The 18,895-nt window shown below is 42.7% G+C and overlaps 2 protein-coding genes across 4 annotated transcripts in view; one reads left to right on the plus strand and one right to left on the minus strand.

Moving 5' to 3' along the window:
* The window catches only part of clip2 (CAP-GLY domain containing linker protein 2), a 135,421-nt gene that overhangs the window by 93,704 nt on the left and 22,822 nt on the right, over positions 1 to 18,895 (minus strand). The gene's annotated exons all lie outside the window — the stretch shown is intronic.
* Positions 10,159 to 10,550, plus strand: LOC132875395 (protein GVQW3-like). The gene is given in 2 exon segments (XM_060912168.1): positions 10,159 to 10,225; positions 10,228 to 10,550. Coding segments are annotated over 2 exon segments (390 nt in total).

Raw genomic sequence — 18,895 nt, forward strand, 5'->3', positions numbered from 1 at the left:
GTTGGCCGTAAGTTTGTCTTGCAACCTGAAAAAAAAAAAACGTAAGCGCCCGTAGAGTTTGTTTGACATGACAAAGAACCTCTGCGGCCGGTCTGCGGCCAGTCTACGGCTCGAAAATCAGCACGTCACACGCGCGCCCTCCGTGCGTTTCACGCGCGCCCTCTGTGCGTTTCTTGCACGTAGACCGCACGGGTGCAGACAGAGGGTGGGACGGGTGGGATTTGTCCCACCCAGATTTAAATTCACCTCGTTCGGTCCCCCCCACTTATAGGGAGGAAAAAAACGTCTATGCTGTCTTTCTTTGCATAAGGCAAACCTCACGGAAAAATCAAAAGACTAATTACCATTCGGTTTATTGAGGTGCACAGCAGTACATACATAGTTGCAACAACTCACATAAAACAAAACAAAGACTGATATTCGGTTGGTTGAGCTGTGCAGACTGCACAGGTTGCGAGCTCGAGCTTGGTTGCTATGGTTACCCACAACAAGTTTGACAGGCATATCGGGGTTGGGGTTGGTTTGCTGGCAGCTTTGTCCCCCCCAGTTTTTTGTCCCCCCCAGTTCAAAAAACGTATCTGCGCCCCTGGTAGACCGGCCGTAGGAGCACGTACGGCCGGTTGTGACCGAGGCTTAAGGCATTTTTAATAGGAGAATCTACTCCAATATTTTGTGACAATGGTTTATTCAGTCACAAGATCGTTCCAGTATTTACACTGAACCAGCTGCCAACCACATGCCCCACACACCTCGTTCACTGCACTGCATTAAAGCATTGGCTCGTATCTTCTCCTCCTGGTCACAGCAGTCTTCATGCTGCACTCAGTACTACGCTGCTTTCCCCGAATCAGTAGGATTTTGCCGTAATACACAGATTATCGACCTCAGCCTCTGACACAAACAGCTGGTTCTGGAGCTTGTGGTTTTGTAGATCTCAGTTAAGGGGGAAGGGGGGTAAATAGCTGCGCCAATTGCTCCCATATGTTCAACTGGCAAATGCAGTCATGCATGGAGTCAAGATATAAGCAAAATTAGTGCTAGCATCTGAGATAGTGTGTTTCATGCTAAATGGTGGGAAGCAGTAATGTGGTCAGCTTTCCCTCCTCATCAGCTGGCAGACAGGTCATTTGGACTGCGTGAATCTGAGCAGCCAAACTCCTACCAACCAAAAAGACACCAAGGGGGAGGAAAAAAAAAAACAGATAGAGAAGATCATGACTGCTTATTCAGCAAAATGTTACTCAAGCTGCAGGATGAATCAAACACTGACCTGAGCCAAATATTACAAAGGAAGAAAAACACCATTGGTGTCTTTTTTTCCCCCACAACCAACATTTCGGATGAAAAATAACCCATATGGCCCGTCTGCATTTGAATTTTACAGAAATTATTTAGCATCCGAATGCTTTCGAAAATTAATGATTCTCTAAATGTTGCACTGTGTGTTCGTGTCACATAAAAGTAAAGAGTATTATTCTATCCGCAGTCACTGGATATGAGCAACCGCGCGCTCTGATTGGCTACTCTACTACTAGGATATCAGCTCATATACAGTGAGTAGAGAAAAACAAAACAAAATGGCGGAGTGTGTTGCTGAACCAACCGAGGACGAGATAAAGACTACTCGAAAACAAAACTCCAAAAAAATGCAAAAAAAGCAACAAAATATGAAATTAAAAAAAAAGTATTTGATGGTAAGAACAGATCTTTTTTTAAATTATTTTTCAAGAATTATTATCATCACGTTTTTCACAAATGGCTACTGTCATAGCATTCCATGTCCCAACAGCCAGCCGCTGTGTCCGGGGATGAGGTCGTCGAGGCCCCTGCCTTCGACTGCCACCCAATCCACACTGCACCAGTCCCCTACTGCTATCTCTGTGGGTGGTGAACCCACAGGAGGTCGGGCCCACGTCACCTCTTCGGGCTGAGCCCGGCCGGGCCCCATGGGCAAAGGCCCGGCCACCAAGCGCTCGCATATGAGCCCCAACCCCGGGCCTGGCTCCAGGGTGGGGCCCCGGCTGCGTCATACCGGGCGACGTCACGGTCCTCGGTTTTTTCTCCATAGGGGTTTTGGTGAACTGCTCTTGGTCTGGCCTGTCACCTAGGACCTGTCTGCCTTGGGAAACCCTGACAGGGGCATAATGCCCCCGACAACATAGCTCCTAGGATCATTCAAGCACACAAACCCCTCCACCACAATAAGGTGGCAGTTCTAGGAGGGGTCAATCTCAATCTCGTCATATGTGGCTTATAGCCGCTATCAGCTCATGTACGACTCGATTTCGTGGAATAACTTAAATATTTTGCTTTTACCATAAACAAAAATATTTCAGCCTAATTTTTTACTTTTACGACTGGAGAACAAAGTAATGTTCTCTGGTCACTGATAGTTAGTCTTCGTTACAAGCTTTTATGACCGGCGAGTGGCTCAGTGGTTAGCGTGTCCGCCTCTCAATCGGGAGATTTATTCACGGTCGTGTCATACCAAAGACCATCCTAAAAATGGTACCTACTGCCATCTGGCAAGGCACGCTGAAATACAGATGTGAGTAGGGAGTCAAACTCTCGCGGTTACCAGAGGATACGCCCCCCCCACCGTAACCCTAGCTATGTAATAGGCGAGAGGCCGAGGGCTACGGAAATGGAGATCAGCGCCGCCACATGGCGTAGGAAGGACTTTGATTTCTTTTTTTTTTTTTGGACAAGCTTTTATGAAAGCGTCAACAAATAATGCGGACCAAACTGCTGCTTTGGTGCAGGAGTCCGTAATGCTCATTAGTCTCGCAAGCCAGACTGCGAGCATTTATTAGAGAATAAATGTGGCCAAGAACTATGGAATCAATTTTGTGCCAAAATGTTCATACAATACTTTTGAAATATCAAACAAAAACGATAAATCAAAATTCAAAAAGTCTTTTTTTTTTAGATTGGCAAACAAATTATTCGTGTAATCGTGCAAAATATCAGTCTATTACTCTTCAGAAACCTTTTATTTTTGTTCTGCGGCTTTCTCAGTTTTGTTTGATGTAATTGATTTTGGTTGCGATTCCAGCTTTGTCGTTTGCGCTCCCTGACTTTTTGCTTGGAGTTTTGGCACAAACTTCACGTGTGGGTGGGCTGTCCAGGAATGCATTCCCATTGGCTAACTTGTGTTTGACTGACAGCTCCGCTCAGCCATTCCCTACTCGGATTCTGGCGGACTGCTTGACGAGTGACCGATCCATTGACGGTAAACAAGGATCGAGTGGACTTCAGTGGCGACTATGATATTGAATTAATTCAACAAAGTGTAAGTGCGGGACAAATGTGTTGTATGTGTTGCAGTAGTACACATTATGCAGGCATGTTTAACGTTAGCAAGACAGCTATTATATTGGGGTAGTGGAGCCAAGTCTAACATTTGACTTGCCACGAAACACCTGCATAATGTGTACTACTGCAACACATACAACACATTTGTCCCGCACTTACACTTTGTTGAATTAATTCAATATCATAGTCACCACTGAAGTCCACTCGATCCTTGTTTACCGTCAATGGATCGGTCACTCGTCAAACAGTCCGCCAGAATCCGAGTAGTGAATGGCTGAGCGTAGCTGTCAGTCAAACACAAGTTAGCCAATGGGAATGCATTCCTGGACAGCCCACCCACACGTGAAGTTTGTGCCAAAACTGCAAGCAAAAAGTCAGGGAGCGCAAACGACAAAGCTGGAATCGCAACCAAAATAAATTACGTCAAACAAAACCGAGAAAGACGCGGAACAAAAATAAAAGGTTTCTGAAGAGTAATAGAGATCTTGCAGTCACGTGACCGGAAAGTACACAGCCGCCATCTTGTCGGTAAAAAACACAGCTGAATACTGCTGCACTCGTGTACAGAATGGATCAATTTCAACCGACGGACTACACGGCTCATTTTTCTAATGAACAGATAACTAGATATATGTCTAAAATAAACGATCTACAGATTAGTGACCCTTATGGCTTACCGGACGGAGTTTTCACGACCGTGTCAGTGGATGTTGAACTGCCAGCGGAATACCCAGATGTGTATAATTACCTCATTAACTTTCCCTCGCTGTTCAGTGGTGAAGCACTGCGTGCTTATAAATCTCTGGACAGTTATCTTTACAGAAATTCAGGATTTGTCAGCCGCAGCATCTTGTAAACAAGAAAATAATCCTCATTGGATGGGTAAGTCACTTAAGTATTGAGTATAGCACTGACCAGCCGATTATAGAATAGAATAAGGTAATTCCAGCTGTAATTCCAAATCGTCCGTCTTGTTTACCATGGATCTGGCGTTGGAGAGGTAGAGGCTTAGCAGTGGAGATTTAAGTGGCTGTTTTCTGAGCTTAGTCAACAGGCCGGCTCTGCCTGCAGCCTCGCTTTTGCTTCCTCTCCCGACGCCGCCTCCTTCGCTTTGCTTCCGATAACAATCCACGGAGACCCCGCTGGTCTCGCTATCTCGTCCGGAATGTTGTGCATGCGATGGAAATCGCTACAAACCGTCATTTTCTGCTGGAAACCAATGTCCAGTAAGTCCATACGGTTGTAGTGGATACTGAAGTCTGGTACAGACGAACAACACGCAAAAATACACACAAAAAACATAAACATGCACAGGTAGGGAGAGCTTGTAGTCGCAGCCGTTGTAGTAGAATTGTATATAGTAGGGTTTTCCAGAAGAAAAGGTAGAACCAGAAGTAGAAGGCGGAAAATGGCGTTTGACCGACAAGATGGTGTCTGTCACAATCTGGATCGGCTGTGACGTCACATGCAAGTGCTCCATAATAGACTGATATTTTGCACGATTACACGAATAATTTGTTTGCCAGTCTAAAAAAAAAATTGACTTTTTTTTTTTTGAATTTTGATTTATCGTTTTTGTCTGATATTTCAAAAGTATTGTATGAACATTTTGGCACAAAATTGATTCCATAAAGAACCACCTACTTTAAGAGAGAAATGCAATTTCACCGACGACATGACAGAAGACCAAGTGCAGACCTTTTCCCACAGTCTGTTTACAAAAATGCAAAAGATAATTTTTTTCATACAAAACTATAATCACTTTTTAAGATAGGATTACGTGAGCTTTTTTTCACATTCAGATGTTTGTTTTCCTGGTGTACAGAAATGCGTGCAGACAGAACCGTGAAGATCCTGAAGCTTGCGGCCAGAAAAGTGTACAAAAGATATCGCATTCTATCGATCTCATGGAGCAAGCGTCTAATTATTATGCCCTTTCTGACTTTTTAGTTCAGAATAACTTAAAATGTTCTAAATACCGTGGACGAGTTTTCTTTTTTGCATACCACTGAATATATGCGACAAATCAGTCACCAAGTACTTGTTTGAATGGAATAAGAACAGTTATAAGGACATGCGCTATATCGGATTTGACCTTATTAAGGGTTAGAACTTTACAGCCGACTATCCAAATGAACCTTAAAATTTCTCAGATCTAGATTTGTGTTCATGAGTCACTCGAGGTTTAAAGCCCCGTCTACACGATCATACATTTGTCCAAAACATTATCATACAAATGTATGATGATGTTCAAGTTTGTATGATCATGTTGTGGATTTCTGTCCACACGATCATACATTCGTGGACATTTGTATGATGACATTTGTATTGTTTGAATTGAATTTTATACTGATCGATTAAAGAAAATCAGTTTACCTGTAGTATTTAGAGTGGTAGCAATATATTGGAGGGCACCCGATCTCTTATTCTTATCCTTGTAGTCTTTAATCTTCGTATTCCAGAGGCATGGCTCATCCTCATACAGCTCAATTAAATAATTAACCTCTTGAAAGGTCCATACCTTCTCTTCCTTGGGGGCTGCCATTTTGTATGTCACATGACCCGAATTAACAATCTGATTGGTGGATGACCCAAAATGTTGTAAGATGTTGTGAACATTTGTTGGAAAGTAGAAACACGATTCTAAAAATTTTTTTTTTAAAGATATTTTTTGGGCTTGTTTTCACCTTTATTATTGGATAGGACAGTGTAGAGACAGGAAATGAGCAGGAGAGAGAGACGGGGAGGGATCGGGAAATGACCTCGGGCCGGAATCGAACCCGGGTCGCCCGGATTTATGGTATGGCGCCTTATCCACCTGAGTCATGACGCCCCCCGATTCTAAAAATTTGAACATCATCATACAACGTCATACAAGTATGACGTTGTTCAAGTTTGTTGGGAAAACCGTCCACACGATTATACATTTGTCCATGAACATCATCATACATTTGTATGACGATGTCCATGGACAAATGTATGATCGTGTAGACGGGGCTTAATATTACCTAGCCAACCTGATAAAAATCACGATTGAAATATACTGAATATAAAAATATTTAACAAAAAACAAAATGATACACAGATAGCTTTCTTGATGATGGGCAGAAATGAAAATATTGGGTTTTGAAGCCAGAAATCAGTCACACTGGAAAAATCATACGGGTGTGCGACAGAAATGGAAAATGCAGGTGCACCAAGACTCATAAAGCATCAGTTAATAAATAAATGTATCGTGGCCCCCTGAAAGAAACCGAATCGAATAAGCCATATTTCAAAATCAAGGAATTAGAAACTTGTCTATTAAAGACAGCAACAGCTTTAAAATCCTTTACGCTGTTAAGTCAAGAAAACAACCCTGCAGGTGGATACAGGTTTGTTTGAGGGCGTAGTCAGATCTTGAGCCTCGCACGTGACCTGCATCCGTCATTCTGTCACTCGTCGTGTGGCATTAAAGCTGGTCATTAAGAGCAGAACTCACTCCGGAAGTCATGGGTTGGGTTGGAGAGAGAGCTGAAGGCCCACTGCATCGTTTGCCCAAGTGGCTAAGTTGCTGGGGTAACAGGGGATCGGGGAGGACACACACACACATGTTCAAGGCAAAAGGAAGAGAAAAGCACTATTGTGGCCCAGTCACCTCCTCCCGCTGACTGAATCCCACCATTCAGCATGAACCATCATGATGACCTCAGCTCAGCCTCTCACCCCAACACACACACACACGAGGGTCTCAGAGCAGCCCAGCCCTCATGGTTGCTTCTCCAGACACTTGGATATTCATCCTGATGTTTGTATCACAGAATATAATCAGTTTCCTTTCTGCAGTCTCATCCGCTTTATTTACAATGTGCCTAACTGGAAGAGTTGAGTCAAAGAAACATCTGTAACATCTGCTGGAAAAACCCAAGCTCTCAGAAATGAGTATGGGATGCTCATTCACAACCAAAAGCTGCTTGGCTCATGGAAAACATACACTTCGATGTTTTCAACCATTTGAGTCCACCGACTCAAACACAATCCGTCCTACCCTTCTTTTGTGCACTGTGTCTATTTTTTTTTCCACGATCAAGCATAAATATCATGAAGACAACAAATATATTGACACAATAACAATATCAGAGCTCTGAGTGTCTGCTGATTCCCATAACGAATCAAATACTAACGTGTTAGTAACCCAGTGGCTTGAATTCTGGATTCTGATTGGTCAGAATGTATTGATTATCCTTAGGACAGTTTCACAATCATGGTTGTCTTTTTGAAAAACACCAACTAAGGGTGTTTTCACACTTGGTCCCTTTCAGCCATCTAACCGAACTCAGATCGATGACTCAGCATTTTTTGCGCATACTGTATGTGAACACTCCAACCGTACCCAGACCCCTTTAAAGCGAACCGAACTGAGACCACCTCAGGAGGTGGTCTCAGTACGGTTCGCTAAAAATCAACGGTACGGTTCGCCTAATCTGCGCATTGTGAACAAAAAGTGCACCGGGTTCACTTCGCCTTTTTCACTGGAGTTTAACCTTCTTCGTTTGCCGTAGTTGGTCACGTGACTGTAGCAGGGAAACTCAACTTCCGTTTGGAACTTACCACAGCTGCTTTACAGTTCTCTGAACTTACTGACTGATGAGTTGGCCACAATAATATAACTATATTATAAATACATAATATAATATAAATATAAATTTTATATATATATATATATATATATATATATATATATATATATATATATTAGTGCTGTCAAGCGATTAAAATATTTAATTGCGATTAATGTCGCGACAGTCATAGTTAACTCGCGATTAATCGCAATTTAATCGCACATTTTTGTCACATAAAAACCATTATAATTCTCTTATCAGCATAAAAAAGTGAATGGGCTTGCTTTGCACCAATGTTTTTTTTTTTTTTTTATTGCAAAGCATAACACGTCTTGACACAGCCACTGCAAAGTGAAACCTAAGCCGAGCACCGGCGCGGGGCTAGCAAGAGAACCATGAGTGAAATGATCTACTGTTTGAGTTAGTCTACAACTTTTAATCAGAGAGACAGGTTACACAGTGACGGTAGGCTTGACATGCTTGATTATTATATAAAGTACACTATTATATTAAGTTTAAGTTGTTCGTTGATAAATATCGCATTGAATCTGATCTTTACTGTTTCAGCTCACTTAACACATTTTGTACTTTTACACTTTCTGCCTGTTGATGCGTCGCGCTGTCCAATCAGAGGCGGCCAAATTTGCATATTACAGGAAGGATTTCTGGGATAGCATTGAGTTTACAGTTCAGAGGGATCTGGCTTCTTTAGACGCTGTCTTCTTAAAACTGAATAAATATTTAAAAAGAGCCAAATGAGCCAGTCTTTTGAACGGCTCTTTTCAAAGAACGGATCACAAAGATGCGGATCCCATCAAAGAGCCATAAATCCCATCTCGACTAGCGCGCAGAGGACTCTGGCTGTGCGGGGCGTGGCATCACAGTCTAGCTGCTATCGGTTTTCTAACCAAAGTCTCTGTTCCAAGTTCCTGGCAGTTTCAAAAGCTTATGAAAAACCTACATCATGTCACAGAGCGTTAATCTCGCGATAAAAAAATTATCGCCGTTAAAATTGAGTCAAGTTAACGCGTTAATAACGCGACATTTTTGACAGCACTTATATATATAAAAAGTATAATAAATTTATTTTCCTTAATCCGCACTATTTTGATCAAAGAATACAGCAGGGCAAGCATGGCAGCAGACATTTTGATTCAAGAGAAAATTACCCAGAATTCCGTGCACTGGGGGTCTGAGGGCTCTAGAGGACCTGGTGTGAACAGAAAGAGGACTGAGGCCCCATCAAAGCTTAACTGGACCAGAAAGAGAACCCAGTCCTCTTTGTAATAAATTCACAGTGTGAACACAAAAAGAACTGAGTTCTTTTTCTGTTGGTCCACTTTTTGGTCCACTTAAAGAGGACTGAGTCTGGTTCCTTTAAAGGGGACCAGGTGTGAAAACACCCTAACTCCTGCAACTAGGTCCAGGATACTGTATATGCGCTGGAGTTTCTTCTACCTTATTTTACAGGGACACACCAGCCCTACTTACAGCACCAATGTCTCTTATGAGTTCTTATAAATGCATTTTTAAGAGTCAAATACGGGCTCAGTTTTGACCTTGTGGTCATTTCCTTCTACTTTAATTATTACACTTCGATTTTACTGGTTAAATTCAGAACTGCATTTTTAGCACTAACTAGGTTTTACTTTGGGACGTATACGGTGCTTTCATTCACAACAGAAGGATACTTAAGTGGAAGTTACACTGTTTTGGAAACTAAGTGCCTCTGACAGACTCCTTTAAAAGCCGTCAAAAATGTCCTCTCCAGAAATCACTGACCATATGATGCGGTTGTAAATGATTTTTGAAGAAAATATTTGTCTCTTTTGAAGACACTGTTGTTGCATAGTAAAAAAAAAAAAAAGGACTTGAAACAGATGTGAGACACATTTGCAGGAGAGCTTCACATGTGGTTGAAATGCGAGTCCGTCAAAAAGTGTCCTCTTAGGAAAACCACAAGGATCGTCACCACTTCAGTTGTTACTTACTACAGTTACCACCGTGTCCAAACATCGCTGCACAGGACTTGAAAATTTGTACTTAACATACGAGGTGTGTCAGAAAAGTAACAGGACTTGGTGTGCTGTGTGAGTTATGAGTGGGGTAGGGATTAGCAGGTTGCGTCACTGTGCGAAGTAATATCCGGGGAGTATATAACTGCGATCTCGGCTCTCTGCAGCCATTGTATGTTTTTTCACGTGCTTCTGTTAACAGCTCCTCAATTTTAGGCTGCCAAGCGATGGGCACAGAGCAACGAACCAACCTGAAGTTTCTGGTCTGGCTGGGGAAAACTCCATCAGAAACACACTGCAGCAAGTGTACGGAGATGAGACGATGTCACGCTCACGGGTTTTCAAGTGGCACAAGAGGTTCAAAGAGGGACGCAAGGACATGGAAGACGACCCCAGGAGCGGAAGGCCTTCAACAAGCAGGACTGAGGCCAACGTTGAGCGCGTGAGGCAGGTGGTGCGAGGCGATCGTCGGCTGACTGTTCAACTGATCGCAAGTGAGCTGGGCATGAACTGCAACAACGTCTGGAAGATTATCACCGAAGATTTGGGCATGCGGAAGATCTGCGTGAAGATGGTGCCGAAGCTGCTGAACGATGACCAGAAGGAGCGGCGTATGTAGGTGTGCCAAGACATCCTCGAGCGTCTTGAAACCGAACCAGACTTGCTTGGGAGAGTCATCACAGGTGAGGAGTCATGGATCTCTGAGTACGACCCAGAGACCAAGCGCCAAAGCCTTCAGTGGAAGAGTCCAGAGTCACCGAGGCCAAAGAAAGCCAGACCATCGAAGTCCAAAGTCAAACTCATGTTGATCGCGTTCAATACATAGAGTTCTTGCCACAGGGCCAGATGATCAACCAGCACGTCTACAAAGAGATCCTGTGGCGTTCGCTTCATTCAGTGCGCGAGAAGAGACGAGAGTTGTGGCAAGACAACTTGTGGCTGCTTCACCACGACAACGTGCCAGCTCACAACGTCCTGAGCATCCAGCAGTTCCTTGCCAAGAAGAACATTGCCGTGCTGCAGCAACCTCCCTACTCACCCGACCTGGCTCCGTGTGATTTTTTCCTTTTCCCCAAGCTCAAGAGGGTCATCAAGGGGACCCGTTTTCCTGATGCGGAAGCCATCAAGAGGGCCGTGACAACGGAGCTGCAGGGAATCCTGAGAGAATCCTCCCAGGAGTGCATGGAGGCGTGGTGGAGAAGGATGGGAAAGTGCGTTAGACTCGAGGGGGATTATTTCGAAGGGGAAAACTTTTAGTTTGTAGTTGACATAAATTTGTGACTCCAGTCCTGTTTCTTTTCTGACACACCTCGTACGTCACAGACATTTCAACAGTTTTTCCACTTTGTATACCTTACTCTTATGGACTATAAGAAAGGTGGTCAATTTTAGAAATACACTATATGCTGATGTCTTCTCAACACAAGTAACACGCCCAGTATATGACCTGTACAGTGGTGCTTGAAAGTTTGTGAACCCTTTAGAATTTTCTATATTTCTGCATAAATATGACCTAAAACATCATCAGATTTTCACACGAGTCCTAAAAGTAGATAAAGAGAACCCAGTTAAACAAATGAGACAAAAATATTATACTTGGTCATTTATTTATTGAGGAAAATGATCCAATATTACATATCTGTGAGTGGCAAAAGTATGTGAACCTTTGCTTTCAGTGTCTGGTGTGACCCCCTTGTGCAGCAATAACTGCAACTCAACGTTCCCGGTAATTGTTGATCAGTCCTGCACACCGGCTTGGAGGAATTTTAGCCCATTCCTCTGTACAGAACAGCTTCAACTCTGGGATGTTGGTGGGTTTCCTCACATGAACTGCTCACTTCAGGTCCTTCCACAACATTTCAATTGGATTAAGGTCAGGACTTTGACTTGGCCATTCCAAAACATTAACATTATTCTTCTTTAATCATTCTTTGGTAGAATGACTTGTGTGCTTAGGGTCGTTGTCTTGCTGCATGACTCATCTTCTCTTGAGATTCAGTTCATGGACAGATGTCCTGACATTTTCCTTTAGAATTCACTGGTATAATTCAGAATTCATTGTTACATCAATGATGGCAAGCCGTCCTGGCCCAGATGCAGCAAAACAGGCCCAAACCATGATACTACCATCACCATGTTTCACAGATGGGATAAGGTTCTTATGCTGGAATGCAGTGTTTTCCTTTCTCCAAATATAATGCTTCTCGTTTAAACCAAACAGTTCTATTTTGGTCTCATCCATCCACAAAACATTTTTCCAATAGCCTTCTGGCTTGTCCACATGATCTTTAGCAAACTGCAGACAAGCAGCAATGTTCGTTTTGGAGAGCAGTGGCTTTCTCCTTGCAACCCTGCCATGCATACCATTGTTGTTCAGTGTTCTCCTGATGATGGACTCATGAACATTAACATTAGCTAATGTGAGAGAGGCCTTCAGTTGCTTAGAAGTTACTCTGGGGTCCTTTGTGACCTCGCTGACTATTACACACCTTGCTCTTGGAGTGATCTTTGTTGGTTGACCACTCCTGGGGAGGGTAAGAGTGGTCTTTAATCTCCTCCATTTGTACACAATCTGTCTGACTGTGGATTGGTGGAGTCCAAACTCTTTAGAGATGGTTTTGTAACCTTTTCCAGCCTGATGAGCATCAACAACGCTTTTTCTGAGGTCCTCAGAAATCTCCTTTGTTCATGCCATGATACACTTCCACAAACATGTGTTGTGAAGATCAGACTTTGATAGATCCCTGTTCTTTAAATAAAACAGGGTGCCCACTCACACCTGATTATCATCCCATTGATTGAAAACACCTGACTCTAATTTCACCTTCAAATGAACTGCAAATCCTAGAGGTTCACATACTTTTGCCACTCACAGATATGTAATATTGGATCATTTTCCTCAATAAATAAATGACCAAGTATAATATTTTTGTCTCATTTGTTTAACTGGGTTCTCTTTATCTACTTTTAGGACTTGTGTGAAAATCTGATGATGTTTTGGGTCATATTTATACAGAAATATAGAAAATTCTAAAGGGTTCACAAACTTTCAAGCACCACTGTAGCTTGGAAATTCTGCGCAGTTCATTTCCATCTCAAAAGGTCATTTCTGGTAGCAAAGAAACAAATATTTAAGGTTTGGTTTTTGGACTACTGTGGACCTGAAAAGTATACCCTGATTGTGAAACTGCCCCTTAATTATAACCAACAACTCACAGGTTAATATTACATGCACTCGTTCAAACACCAAGTTTCTGGAGTAACAAATAAGACAGGGACTTGTATAGTGGACATTCCACATTTTTGGAAGGAGTCTCCAGTGTCAACACTTTATAACAGTCAGAAATAAAGCTGTTCCTTTACAAACAATGGACATTCAAAAGGCATAAAACAAGATGTTGTTGAGGGACATTTAAGCACAGCACGGTGGTGTAGTAGTTAAAACTGTCACCTCACAACAAGGAGGTTCCGGGTTCAAACCTCACGGCCAACGGGGGCCTTTCTGTGTGGAATTTGCATGTTCTCCCCATGTCTGTGTGGGTTTCCTTGGAGTGCTCCGGCTTCCCCTGCAGTTCAAAGACATGCAGATTTGATAAAATACCCAACCGCTGGGGTTGTACTTCGTGCCTTAGTGGGGTTGTACTTAGGATAGGTTGGGGAGTCAGTTGTGTAAAACCTATGCCAAATCAAACATGTGGGAAAGATCTGCTGTGGTGATCCCAAACGTACGGGAGCAGCCGAAAGAAGGAGGAGGTGGTCAGGGACATTTAAGGGCCATCCATATCTCAAGCGATTTGCTTGTCACCCATCACTTTGTAACTGACAGCTGGTTACAAGTGGAAATTCCAGGCTCTGGTTACCTAGGTATCCCTCTTGAATACCTTTCCCACCCCAAATGTTTCCAAGATTCATCTGTCAGTCAACGGTCATTGCTGTGTCATCCTTCACTCCTTCTGGTAGTCGAGTTGAGATTAGTTTAATGCTCTAAGGCACACTTTGTCTCGCCAATGGTTATTTCACTCGTCATCGCTACAAGTCACCAAATTCCATGAACATTCCGTGGTCTCTGGTTGCCACATTGCTGTTTATAGCTGTTATAACACAAGTAGCAAATGAGGTGACTAACTTGTTTTACAGTGCAGTCACCCAAACTAAAGTTAAGATCACTGTATTTCATGGTACATTTTCTTACAGGGGTGGCACAGTGGTGTAGTGGTTAGCACTGTCGCCTCACAGCAAGAAGGTCCTGGGTTCGAGCCCCGTGGCCGACGGGGGCCTTTCTGTGTGGAGTTTGCATGTTCTGCGTGGGTTTCCTCTGGGTGCTCTGGTTTCCCCCACCGTCCAAAGACGTGCAGGTTAGGCTAACTGGTGGCTCTAAATTAACCGTAGGTGTGAATGTTTGTTTGTCTCTATGCGTCAGCTCTGCAATGACCTGGCGATTTGTCCAGGGTGTACCCCGCCTCTCGCCCATAGTCAGCTGGGATAGGCTCCAACTTGCCCGCAACCCTGCACAGGATAAGCGGTTATGGATAATGGATGGATGGATTTTCTTACAGGCTCTACACAACAATATTTTAGTAAGACCCATGGGCCAATGTTCTCAATCACTGGGGGATGGTCTCACCTGCATTTCTAGCCACGGTTTGTTCAATTCCAACATGTCAGATTCAAATTATCCATTGACTGGCTCGCTGTCTGAAACACTCCAATGATGAATTCGTTTTGCTTGCGCTAAATTATTTTACAAGTGTGGAATCGACTCCAAAGCTTTGGGCTTGACTCAGTATTCAACACCTGGAATCAGTGAATCGGCTCTTTTTGGGAGTGACTCCTCCTTCGATGTGAATCACAACCTTCGATACCTTGACACATACGATAAATTAAACAATGCGGCGCTCATCAATGCCACCAGTCTGACAAAAAAAAGATTCAACTACTTATACTTGTGTTGTAAAGTGATGCACTACGTGATTCATAACACAAACAAGCTAAATGTTATTTGAGTTATAACTATTTACATTAACTGAATATCAATTCTGTCAATTAGCTCAAGCATCCCTACTTAATATCTTCAGATCCTTCGTTATGATCGTACTAGTGTTGTCTGCAAAGCAAAGTGTTTATACTGTAATGATACTCATTACACAGACATAGAGAACCAAAATAACCTCAAATGCACTGCTTGTTCATTGTCCCATTGTCTAATGTCACACTTGGTGAACTGTGCTGTAATTACGGTTGGCTCTTTGACAGCGAGCCCTGCCCTTGCTTGCCAATGTTATATTCACACTGTTATATATACAAGCATTTCTTTTTCCCCCTTCTTTTATTTATTAAAACGTAACCGTGCTCCATTCCTGCAGACAAGCATGCGATATGGATTGGACAGAAAGTCAATCTGAACTAAAGTCCAGATATGGAAGTAGATTTAATTTACATAGGACCATTCCCAACCCTAAATCACCACTCACTGAACACCAAAGTATGTCAGACAAGTGCATTTAGAAATATTCCAGCTAATGAAGCCAATCTCTAAGCTCAGTGAGAGGCAGCCAAAAAAATACAAAGGCCGTCTCCAAGAGCGAGCGTGCATTATTCATGGAAGGAATACAATCTGAATGGAATCTGCATCATCTTTTGTAATGCGGATCCACCTTTTCCCAGAAACACCTGAAAACGCATCATCTTAGGCCCTGTCCACACGGCAACGGATTCAGGTGAACCTGAGAAAATCGTTTATCGTTTCGGCCTGGCGTCCACACGGCACCGGCGTTTTGGGTGCCCCAAAACGAAATCTTTTGAGAACGGGTTCCAGAGTGGAAAAATCTGGCAACGGCCCCGTTGCGAAGTCGTCTGGATGAGTAGAACGGATTTGTTTACGATGACGTCACAACCACATGACTGTCAGTGCTTCACGCCGGGTAGAAGTGTAACAAACTTGATGCGAGTTGTCAACAAATCCTATAACTTGGTTCATGAAACGCGCTTACAAAATATTTTCACTGTGAATATTTATTGTGTAATGGTGCAAAGTGAGAGAGAGAGAGAGAGAGAGGAGTGAGAGAATAGCCCTTAGGGCAGAGTCTTTAGTCCAAACACTGCGGAAGCAGTACCAAACCGTGCACCGCCCGTGCGCTTTCCAAAAACAAAAACAATCCCGACAGCAAAAATAGGAAAAAAAAAAAGGAGCGATCTCACCTCTTCAGATGTTGGTTTAAGTCCGACAATACATTCCTCAAAAAGTGCGTAGAAGAACAAAGTAATCCATCAACATGTAGCATTCAATTTATTACGGACCATTAAAGAATTCTGGAGGATATCAGAATGTTGGCGTACCGGCTTCCATCTACCCCCATTCATTCCTCTTTCTGCGTCTTTCGTTTTACGCTACTGATTAATCATCAAAACTTTGTGGCTGATGCTACAGAAGAAGGGGTTTATGCGCATGCGTCTATTTCTTCTATTGTTCTGGTGTCTCCGATGGGACCGTCTTACAGCGCACGTAGAGGTGTGGCATGTGTATTGCATCATTTTCAGCAAGTGTTGCGTTGCCATATGAACCTGATATTTTACTGATCCGTTGCCCATGTGGACGCGATATTTAAAAAAAAAATCTCGTTGCCATTGTCGTGTGGATGTAGCCTTAGTGCTGTTACATGAGAATAGGGTCCAACAAGAAGCAGAGATACTTTTACCACCCGGAAGTTGATTATTTTCCAATAACTGCATGTGTCAAAGGCAGGGCTCTACATTAACTTTTGAAACCACTTGTCCTGTCGAGCAAGTTGAAAGGAAATTTACTTGTCCGAATGTGAAGTTGAGTTGTCCAAAAAAAATTTGAGGAAAAAAAAAAACACAAACTATTTGTAATAAACTAATTTCACCAGAATTACTTTAACACGGCGGCACGGTGGTGTAGTGGTTAGCGCTGTCACCTCACAGCAAGAAGGTCCTGGGTTCGAGCCCCGGGGCCGGCGAGGGCCTTTCTGTGTGGAGTTTGCATGTTCTCCCCGTGTCCGCGTGGGTTTCCTCCGGGTGCTCCGGTTTCCCCCACAGTCCAAAGACATGCAGGTTAGGTTAACTGGTGACTCTAAATTGAGCGTAGGTGTGAATGTGAGTGTGAATGGTTGTCTGTGTCTATGTGTCAGCCCTGTGATGACCTGGCGACTTGTCCAGGGTGTACCCCGCCTTTCGCCCATAGTCAGCTGGGATAGGCTCCAGCTTGCCTGCGACCCTGTAGAAGGATAAAGCGGCTACAGATAATGAGATGAGATGACTTTAACACAAAAATCTATTCACTGCAGAAAAAAATTGGACTCCAATCATTAATTTATTTATGAGAAATTAAAAACCAGAAAATTAGAATTATATATGCGTGATTCCACGCTTATGGGTACTGAAATGGGGACATGAACTTATTTTTAAAAATTCACCTAAAACCATTTCTTTTTTTACCATCAGGTCACAAAACATGTAATCTTTAACGAATGATATGTTAAAAGATAACTTGAATTTTCTGAGATGTAATAAAAACATTTACTGTATATGCCAAAGTCAAGCCTATGAGTTCCAAAATGATGTCTGTTACATTACTTCTGTTACGATTGTCCATCTCACGTCTGTTACAAATTAATTACAATCTAGCTATATACTAGGGCTGGGTCTCACCAGATACCTCACGATACGATACTATGGCGATATTTTGCCCACGATAACGATAATATCACGGTACAGCGATTCTGCGATAATCGATATATTGCAAGAAATTTCAACCACATCACGATATCTGTGTCACTGAAGAAAATCAGAATTTATTGACCACTGTAAAATTACATTTCACATACATAACTACACACTCTTGCCAGACATATATTTGTCTCTATTCCACTGCTGGCAAAACCAAGAGTTGCTTCACTACAACATACAGAAAATTCCCATTTCTGTGCTAGTATTATCAACTTTTCTGTAAGCATGGACACATCAGTGCTGCTTAACAAGCAGAATCAAATTGTTTTATGAAAACTTAAAACTTGCACTGCAGACTGCACATACATTTCAGTGCTAACACTAATATCAATTTGTTCTTTGTAAACTTGAGAACATATACCTGAGAACATTTAACTTGTGCTTATTTTGCAGGAACAACACACTGTCTGAAACACACTGAAAAGTGCAGTGTGCATCTTAGTCTCCTACTGCGCATGCGCGAAGCCTACTGCGCATGCGCAGAACACATGAATTAGCAAGTTCTCATACAGACCGGTTTATTATTCAAAACAAGGCATTACAAATTATTTGACTCGGCCAAAGACTCGACCAATACGCACAAAACATAAAAATCGGCAAATGCGTGAAATACTCACCGATTTTCTATCAGCCCAGCTGATCGGTAGGACAAAACTACTGTTGAATTTTCCTACCCGCCTGGATTTCGCGCATGCGCAGTAGGCTTGGTAGGACATATCCAAGAGGTAGGATAACTTTACAGAACACCGGCTCACTGTTTTTTCTCCTTTCCTTTGGAATCCAAAGTGCCTCCAAACATCTGCCTTAAAGTTCGGCGGCGTCTCTAGGTTTACGTTAACAGCCATGCTTGCCTGTTTTTTTTCCTCACTGCAACCGCCGGGGAAAAAAGAGAAGACGAAGAGTGCCTTGCAGTGAGGGAGCGGCACAGCGACACCTCGCGGAGCGGAGGTGCGGAAGTCGTACTGGATTTACAACCCGTCTGAAACATGATTTATTATTTGAAAAAATATCGATATTCAAATTGAGTATCGATATTGAATCAGAAGACAAAGTATCGCGATATATCGCCGTATCGATATTTTTGCACACCCCTACTATATACCATGTTAATCTTATTGAAAGAATGTGTATGTTTATTCTACTACACATGTTTATTAATTATATTTGCTAAAACATCACCTTCCTATGTTTCAAAAAGTAATTCTACGTTGTTAAAAT

This window comes from Neoarius graeffei, chromosome 28, assembly GCF_027579695.1.
Source record: "Neoarius graeffei isolate fNeoGra1 chromosome 28, fNeoGra1.pri, whole genome shotgun sequence".
Lineage (NCBI taxonomy): Eukaryota > Metazoa > Chordata > Actinopteri > Siluriformes > Ariidae > Neoarius > Neoarius graeffei.